The sequence below is a fragment of the Neurospora tetrasperma genome (assembly GCF_000213175.1).
Source record: "Neurospora tetrasperma FGSC 2508 unplaced genomic scaffold NEUTE1scaffold_4, whole genome shotgun sequence".
Taxonomy (NCBI): domain Eukaryota; kingdom Fungi; phylum Ascomycota; class Sordariomycetes; order Sordariales; family Sordariaceae; genus Neurospora; species Neurospora tetrasperma.
Window position 1 is genome coordinate 3,960,590 of NW_009799102.1, and position 9,262 is coordinate 3,969,851.

Here is a 9,262-nt window from a genome sequence, read left to right on the forward strand (position 1 = left end):
AACTGGCATCCGACCATCCGACAAACCGCCCAGGATGGGGCATGCTTGGCTCGACTCCCTCTCGGAGGACTGGCCCTCCCAGCCTGGCTCTCTAGCCTCGGACGCGTCCCAGTTTGCAAAGAAGCTGGACAGCCATCAGCGGTCACAGTCGCAGTCGCAGTCGCAATCCCAATCTCGACCCGCCACCGCTCACAGTCGCAATTTATCCCAAGCCGACTCCTCAACTTCCCAAAGCAGGAAAAAACCTCCAAAGACCCCTCCGAGCCGAATCCCTAGATCGAATTCGAGTCGAACGAGTGCCAACAACAGCATCCTACCCGATGATCGCCGCAACAGCAACACCGCTTCCAACCCTGCATCGCGCCGTGGCTCGACCAAGTCCCTCGGCGATAGAGTTCGCGACCGCCAACGAGCCATTGACGCCCGAAGTCGCACCGCCTCCGTAGCCGAATCCGTCCAGTCTGCCGGCTCCGTCATCCACAACACTGTTAATCGCAAGGAAGTGAATGGCTCGCCAGGGAGGAAACAGGATACTCCAGAGTGGAAGAGACGTTTGGTATACCGAGAGCTTGATTATGGCGAAGCACCCGACTTGTTTACTTCGGCTGGTGCAATCCTCGAATCCATCTTCAAGCCACCACCACCACCACCTCTAGCTGCGTCGAACATGAATGCGGCGGACACCCATACGAATGCGGATACGCGAAACGGCCGAGGTTTCGAATCCCAGTACGAGTCGCAAGCCGAATCCCATGTCGAAATTACGTTGCCTTCGAGCCCGCCCTTTCTGGGCAGAGAACGGGACCCTTCAACCGTCGAGATACATGTGGATGAGTCTTTCCAATCGCTTCCCCCAATACCTAAGGAGCAAGAGGAGGAAGTCGAAGAGGAACAACAAGAGCAACAACGGCGCACAATACCAGAAATACGGTACCGACGGGCTACCGATTCCACTGACCCCAGTCAAGGATCCGAGTCCAGTTTCCGCGCCTCTACTAGCCAGCAACAGACCTACCCCAAGGTCCGGTCAGGCACACCATCCACCTCCGCCTCGTCCCATCTTGGAAACCTCAGCGCTGGATCGCGTCAGGCAAGCGGCCAGAGTGTCTTGCGCCATGAGGATTTCAGCCCGATCCTACTCACTATGCACGACGAGGGCGAGGGCAACTCAAGTTTTGTGCCAGATATTTCCCCAGACGAGCTCCGATACCGCCTTGAAACTCTTAGAAAGAATCAGTTGCGCATGGCCCGTTCTGGCAAGAGCGATTCCGGTGGTAGTGTCTCTGGGAAGAGCGAGTCTGGAAAGAGCGAGGCTGAGGCTGCCGAGACGGGTGGTTCGTCAAGAAGCGACAACAAGGCAGGCGACACTAGCAACACCTCCAAGGACTACGAAAAGCTGGGAAGCTACATCAACGTCAGAAGAGGTGGCCGATCTGCCGACGGATCATTCCAGAACCACATGTTGAGCTCAGCATTGAACGATATCTCGGATCTCAATCCAGAGGAGTCTCTTCAAGCTAGCACCCCCAAGCGCTTTCCCTCGGTCAAGATCGAGAACTGGGATGACTACGAGCACGTTCCTGCACAGGTCTCTGGCCACATCTCCGACGAAATTTCTCCCCGCACCAGACCTGCAGTTCCCCGAATCCCTAATCTCAGCGTATCCACGAAGCGCGTAGCATCTTCACAGCAAGGGGCCGGCAGCCCTTTGAAGCTCTTCCAGCCCTACGATACCTTTACCAGCGAGATTCTGCAAAGACGACTCAGTCAATATCACGACGACACCCCGGGTGAACAGGCTTCTTCTGGACAGCAAACTGGAGATGAGTCTCCAGTACACGTTTCCTACATGGACTCTGGAGGCTATTTATCACCACCCAAGACCCACACGCGTCGAGGACAGGAGACGGGTCAACGCAAGGCCTCGGTTGCAGTCAACCAATTTGGAGCTGGGGTCTTGGATGGATACGAGTTTCAGGACGATTTCTCATACCAGTCGGTTGGCGCATCCGGCATTGAGGGTGACAAGGAAAACCAGGGTCCAAATGACGATTCTCAGCCAGAACCCCGGATCCCTGTCTTCGACTTCAGCCGTCCTTCTTCGCGCTCTGAAGCCGACGCCGGCGACGACGCTGATGCAAGCAACTCTTCGGTGCGTAGGAAGCGCCAAAAGCCCGCTGACTCGGGTTCATCGAAGCGACATTCTAGGATGGGGTCAAGCATGGCGCATAAGAAACGTCATGCTTTCACCCATATCCCCGCTACGTTTGCGACGCCAAGCAAGCGACGATCAGATCCAGCCCCCGAGTTCAAGCGGCCGCGCACTTCTCCGTCAAAGGATCCGACCCCTAAACGACGTAGGACTCTGCATGAGTCGGACATCGAATTTGGACTGCAAGATATCTCTCCCTCTCCGGAAACGCAGTCCATGAAGCTGTCGTACCAACAGATACAGGCTGCTATCGAGAAGCGGCGCAAAGAAGTACACGCTGAAAAACATCGCGAACAGGTTGAGCCTGGTACGCCCTCGGGCAAAGATGTGCCAAGACCACGCACGCCGACACCTCTCCAGAGATCGTCTCTTCAGAAGGACGGAAAGAAGGGAAGGCCGCCTTTAACGGAGCTCATCACAAAGCCATCCAGTCGTCCTACTAGGCCGTCATCCAAGGCGTCTTCTAAGGGCCGCACGCCCAAGAAACATGGCGGACCAGGGTCGGCAATGAACACCGACCGCAAACCTTCCATCAAAACCGAGGATTTCCTCATCGAAGCCAACAAGATCATGGCCATGATTCGCAAGAATGCCGCCAGCGGTCTAACTAGTGTTGAGGAGTCGGATGAGTATGATTCTCGCCATGATGCAGATGGGGAAAGCTCCTATGAGGAGTCCACTCAGGAATCGTTCCTGCGTCCGCCCAGCCGCGAGGGACGCCCGCCTTTGACGCGCAGATCAACCAAGCAGGAAGATCCCGTCCTTGCAGAGCGTCTCAAACAGTATGAGGAAGCAAGCGATATGGGCGACATCATGGGCTCGTCTCTGCGTTCGGCTGCCCTGCACCGGCAAGGCTTTGGTACTGTACGGCAGGATGAAAAGCATCATGCAGGCAAGAAGGGTGGACCTGTGTTGCCCAACTTTAGGGAAGACGGTGTCATCAGCGACCCGCCAAACATTCGCATCTCCTGGAACCCAGCGCTCAAGACCAAGCTGTCGCATGAAAACGTTGAGGATGGAAGGCATACCCAGTCCGAGTCTGATAACTACACGGGACGGTCATCTCACACCACCTCGTCCAAGGGCTCCGATAGTAGAAAGACGATTGCGCCGGAAAGTGTACTGCATCTTATTCCAGACCGAGTCGGCAACATGGTGCTGGACAGGGAAAGAAATGTGTGGGTCAGGAAGCGTCCATCTAACGGGTTCATGGGCAGCAGACAAAATAGTTTCATTGCCTCGGAGGTGAGCGAAGATGACCCGTTCGCTGACATTCCCGATCTCACCGTGGACATCACGGAGGAATTGGAAAAGTTGCGGCTCACGACCAACCAGCGGGGGCAGGAGCACGAGCACGAGCAGGATGATGTCGACCTGGACCAAGCATCGGATGTCGCGGCACCTTTTGGCGATGACGATTTCCTTAACTCGGAACCGCAGTGGCAGCCAACCGGGAGTCGCAAAGACTCTGACACGTCGAACCCTGGCAAGAAAAACAAGCCAACCAGAACTGACGAACAGCGCGACGCAAAGCCCTCGTTGCAGTCACCAACCACGGCGGCGGGCACAGGTACAAGCAGCACAGGAGTCGATGTCGAACATGAAATTGGGATATACGAGGACCGAGTAAGCAACATCCCACAAGCAGCCCGGCCCAGACGTCTCACGATCAGTTTCTCATCACCTATTGCGTCTATTATCCAGGACATCCAGGAAGTAGCAGACGACGTTGACTCCGATGCCGACGCCCCGAGCACGCTAGGACTAACAACAGGTGGGGAGGGCAACAACAAGCAGCAGCAGCGCAAGCGTAGCCTGCCACCTCTGCCGCCCAGAGGTTACACCAAACAGCAACAACAGCAGCACCCGCAACCCCGAGGCCGCGGAGCCGTCTCCAAGCTCAGGAACGACGTTGTGTCTGGTTCAGCGTCTAGGTCACGCAGCCGTTCACGAGGTCCGCCGCGTCACTTGTCCGTCAAAGGCCAGACGTACATGGCAAGACCTGTTTCACGGATTGACGAGCATGATGAAGAATCCAGTAATGCTAATAAGAACAGCTTCCCATTTCATGGTCATGGTCAGCCGCCGTTATTATCGCCACAACCTCAGGGTATGGAACTCAGCATCGTTGCTGCTGATACATCAATGGTCAACCAAGACGACCACGAAGCCCAACAACACAACAGCATTTCCTTCCTGGTGGCAACACCCGCTCACCATCTACGACCATGCTCCATGTCCGGCGCTGACCCGGCTCACATCATCGGCCAGTATGTCGGCACCTTCTCTCTCAGCCCCCTATCGGACTTCACCATCCACCCTCCCGACGAGTCGTCATTGGCTCTTGAAGCAAGTTACGTTATTGGCAACCACCACCTCGTCACCGGCGACCACCACTCCCGTGGCCGCTCTATGTCCATGTCTACCCGTGACCTCGTCGCCAAGCTCACCGAAGTCGAGCCCTTTGAGCCCTACTGGGAAGATATGCGCAACCTCTGCCTTGCGCACAAGCGTTTGGAATCCCTGCATGCTCTCGATGAGTTCTGTGGCCGTCTCGAATCCCTAGACGCCAGCCACAACGAGATTAGGAACCTCACCGGCGCTCCGTCCACTACTCGCTTCCTCAAGATGACCAACAATCAGCTGTCAAGCCTGACGGCGTGGGGACACTTGACCAACCTGCAGTATGTGGATATCTCCAACAACCGATTGACGAGCCTGAATCCGTTCAAGCAGTTGGTGCATCTGAGGGAGTTGAGGGTGGACAATAACCGTTTGGAGAGCTTGGAGGGGATCAAGTTTCATGATGGGTTGCAGGTGTTGAGGGCGCGAGGGAATTGCATTGAGGAGGTGGACTTTGATGGGGCGAGGCTGGTGCATCTTACCGAGTTGGACTTGAGGGGTAACAAGATTAAGAGGGTGGTGAACCTAGACCAGCTCCCGGTTTTGAGCTCGCTTAACCTCGAAGGGAACCAGATTGAGGTGTTTGAGGTTGGCTCGCCGGCCGCACTTACCTCTGGTTCCTCTCCCGTTTCTGATCACGGTCAGGCCGTTAGTCCGTTGAGGTACCTTCATCTCAACGATAACTGTCTGAGCCATCTGTCCATCCACCACCTCCCCCATCTACGGCTCCTCCATGCCGACCGTAACCGCCTCGTCCGCATCCACGGCTTCTCCCGTGCTCGCCACCTCGACTCGCTCTCCCTCCGCGAGCAGCAAGGTCCCGAACCTCTCGACCTCGATCACCTCCTCTCTCGGGCCTACGAAGTCCGCAAACTATTTTTGTCTGGCAACTACCTAGGCAGCACCACCAACCCCAAGGGCGTCGAAGAGAGTGGTTTCAACCCTCCCATCGATCTGCTCAACCTGCAACTCCTCGAACTAGCCAACTGCGGCCTGACCAAATTACCCGTGGACGTCGGACAGATGATGCCCAACCTGAGAGTTCTCAACCTCAACATGAATGCGCTTGAGGATCTGTCGCCATTGAGACATGTACCGCGGTTAAAGCGGCTATTCATCTCCGGGAACCGAATTAGGGATTTAAGTTCGCTAGTTGACGTCCTTGCCAACTTTTCCTGCCTCACAGCTGTTGATTTGCGAGGGAACGGACTAGTAATGGGGTTTTACTCGCCTGTTCAGGAACTCTGCAAAAGCAACACTAGCCTCGGCGGCAAGCAGGACAAACCCACCACCAACGCAGACGAGGATGCACGGAAGGGACAGGAAGAAGCAGATGGTGGTGGCCAGGAGCAGGAAGAAAACCACGAGAATAAAGACCAGTGGACTCTCCCCTCGCAAACGCTCGCTTCCGATAAAGCGTACGCGTCGAGACTTGATCTGCAGACCAAGATGCGGCGTAGGGTCTATGATCATTTACTGGCTGAGAAGTGTACAAGGCTGAAGAAAGTGGATGGTCTCCCGTTTGATCGCGATCATGTCCTTTCTCTCAGGGACGAAGTCTGGAAAGCGTTGGTTGCTCGCGGGGTGTTTACAGTTCCGGGCCAGAGTCACGGTCAGAGTCACGGTCAGCAGACTCCAGCGGGCGCGAATGCGATTGCGGCTCCTGTTCCAGGTAGTGCTGCTGCCCCTGCCTTTGCCCTTGCTCCTGGGAATAACTTGGTGGGAGGCGGTGGAGTCCCGAATGTTCCAGGCGTACCTGGCCTCCCTACAGGTGCTTCCAGCTTTGGGTCAGCTGTAGGTTTTGGATTCGGTAGTCCTACAACAGTGGTGGGTAGTGATGCTGAAGGGCCGGGACACCTTCAAAGTCACGGTGTTGGTGGGAGGAGGCAGAGCATGAGTATGAGCATGAACATGAACATGAGTCCTGTGGCTGGACGCGTCCCAGTCAACGGGCAGGGTCAGTCTCAGTCTCAGTCTCCGTACCAACAGCAGTACCAACAGCAGCAGCAGATGACGCAAAATGGAAGTCCGTCGAATGTAAGAGGTCGTGGAGTTAATGGAGTTAATGGACGGCGGAATGGCGGGGTGTTAAGAGAGGTGGACATGAACGCTAATGGCGGGATGGGTGGTGTGAGTGGTGGTGGTGGTGGTTATGGAATGAATGGGTGTCCTCCGAATCAAAATCTCATGGGACAAATGGGACAGAGAGAGACACAGGGCCAGAGCCAGAGAAGTGAAAGGGAAATGGAAGAGAGGCTCAGACAGATGCAGAGAGAGAGGGAGGAGAGGTGGTTGGCTGGTTGAGGAGTAAGTGGAGAGTTTGCTGCTGGGTGGATTGGTGAAGCTCGGTTCCTTTGGTTTCTGTCTGCTAGCTGCTATCGCTGGTTTCTTTTGTCGAAGGTCGAGTGATGACTGGATGGATGACTGGATGGATAAATGGATGGATGGATGGATGAAATGTTTGTCATGAACTGTCATGATTACGAAAAGTTTTTCTTTTTTTTCTTCTTCTCTTTTTTTGCTGGGTTAGCTGGGTTGGCCGGCTCTGTTCTCTTTCTATCATGGTTTTCTCGCAACAAGCAAGGAGTTATGATGGCGTGTGCATAGCAACGGTTTGTTTTCTTTCCTGGTATGGTTTACGGTGTATGGTTTCTTGTTTGTGTTTCTTCTTGTCCTTTTTTTTTTTTCATTTTTCTTGGTTTGGGATTAACATTAGGCTATCTATATACATCGATAGCTGGTTAGGGCGCTTCTCACTCACTCTAAAACGAGCATGGGCATGGCATAGCATGGTTATGATATGATATGGTTCTAGGGTATGGTACTACACTACGTAGTCCAGGGAACGAAAAATAAGGGGTGGGGGGTGTTTAGGGAGAGAAGGAGAGCATGGTGAAATGAAACGAATTGAGAAATGGAATGGAAGGATTCTTCTCTTTGTCTCCTTGGATAACGAGGTTTGTTTTCCGTGCATATTTGATGTGAGACCGTTGTTCCCTTAGTTATGACCTGGCTATGAAACAGTAATAATGACAGTAATAATAACAGTAGCAGTACCTCTCCCTATCCTACTATACTCGTAGGTACTTAACACTCTCAGGTACACTTCCAGGTACACTTGCTGTCACAGTTCAGTCGTCGCCATCGAGTAACAACACCCTACTTTAACTAATGAACAAAGTCCCTTGACCATTCTCATTCGAAAAGAACGGACGGTACAACCACAGACACGCTAATGACTACTTAGCCCAGCTTCTCAGCTTCTCAGCTTCTCTCTTCAGCTTCAGACGAATCTCGTCTATATAAATGACTGTTCATCCTCACCATCAATTTCAATTTCTTGAATAGGTAGTTTTTTGCCATCTAGTCCAAAGTACATTCAAGGTACCTACCAAAGTACCAAAGTAGGTACCAACTTACCAACTTACCAACGCCCAACTTACTTACCCAAAGTCCAACGCACGAAACAATCAATCAGCTTCTTCACTCTCACACATTTATCAGGTGAGTGAGTGAGTTTGTGAGGTCTCCGAGATTCACGGACAAGCAAGCAAGCTGAAACTAGGTAGAGGTAGTAAGCTAGGTAGCTAGCTAACCGGCTGGCTGGTTGGCTGATCCGAGAGCTATCATCTATCTACAGTCAACTACTTATCAACTATCAAATAGGAATCCCGTCATGGCGGGACTAGCCTGGTCTGGTCTGGTCTGGTCTGGTCTGGTCTGGTCTGGTCTGGTCTGATGGACTAGCCTGGACAACTGAGTGACTTGGATAATAACGTAGTAGTAGTAGTAGTAGTAGTAGTAGTAGTAGTAGTAGTAGTAGTAGTAGTAGTAGTAGTAGTAGTAGTAGTAGTAGTAGTAGTAGTAGTAGTAGTAGTAGTAGTAGTAGTAGTAGTAGTAGTAGTACTAACTCCCAGTTCAGCAACAACTTGGAGGGTTTAGAAGGAAATTTGTCACTACCTAGGTACCTTACTTATCACTGAAGATAAAGGGAAGAAAAGAAAACAAAAGTATATATATATATACATCTATATATACATCTATATATAAAGGGTGGGGTGGGGGGAGAGAGAGAGGGAAAAAAGAGAAAGAAAGGAACTAACTATCTATCTTGCAATCACTTCCTCAGACTTCGTTGGGTTAGACAGGTTATTTGTTATACAGGCTACCTAAACAGACCAAGAGTTTTTTCTTTGACAAGCCAACGGGTAAGATGCCTACTCACTTGTAGGAAGGACCATACGGTAGTACACTGAATAATTTTTGGAATGAGAGCTTATAGAGTTGTGAATACTGCATCCGTTACCTACCACGTATTTACCTAGGTACAGTGATACAAGTGACGAGGTTTATTCATGGTATGATAATCTCGGGTTTTCTCTCTGTTCTGTTCTGCTTGGTTCTTATCTGTTTTGGTCTGTTCTGGTTTGCTCTGTTCACTGCTGCTCACTGCTGCTCACTCTTGTCCTGTCTTTATCCATATATCCATAAAATAACCGGATGTTATGATAGACACAAACACCAAACTTAACTCTTTCAACACAGCCATAACAAGCAATTGCACTTTCAATCATAAATTCCATCAATCAATCACCCAACTTGAAGACTCCCTAAACACCCTACCAAACAATCTACCAACCAACCGGA

At 52.1% G+C, this 9,262-nt stretch overlaps 2 protein-coding genes across 2 annotated transcripts; both read left to right on the top strand.

Moving 5' to 3' along the window:
- Positions 1-34: 34 nt before the first annotated feature.
- NEUTE1DRAFT_130833 (uncharacterized protein) lies at positions 35-6,919 on the top strand (the record flags this gene model as incomplete). The annotated part of the gene is made up of 1 exon (XM_009854333.1): positions 35-6,919. One exon carries the CDS (start codon positions 35-37, stop codon positions 6,917-6,919), a length of 6,885 nt encoding a protein of 2,294 aa, XP_009852635.1.
- A 2,055-nt stretch (positions 6,920-8,974) lies between these two features.
- NEUTE1DRAFT_95495 (uncharacterized protein) lies at positions 8,975-9,237 on the top strand (the record flags this gene model as incomplete). Its single annotated transcript, XM_009854334.1, has 1 exon — positions 8,975-9,237. A coding segment is annotated over one exon (172 nt), but the record flags the coding sequence as incomplete, so codon positions are not given.
- Between the last annotated feature and the right edge of the window lie 25 nt (positions 9,238-9,262).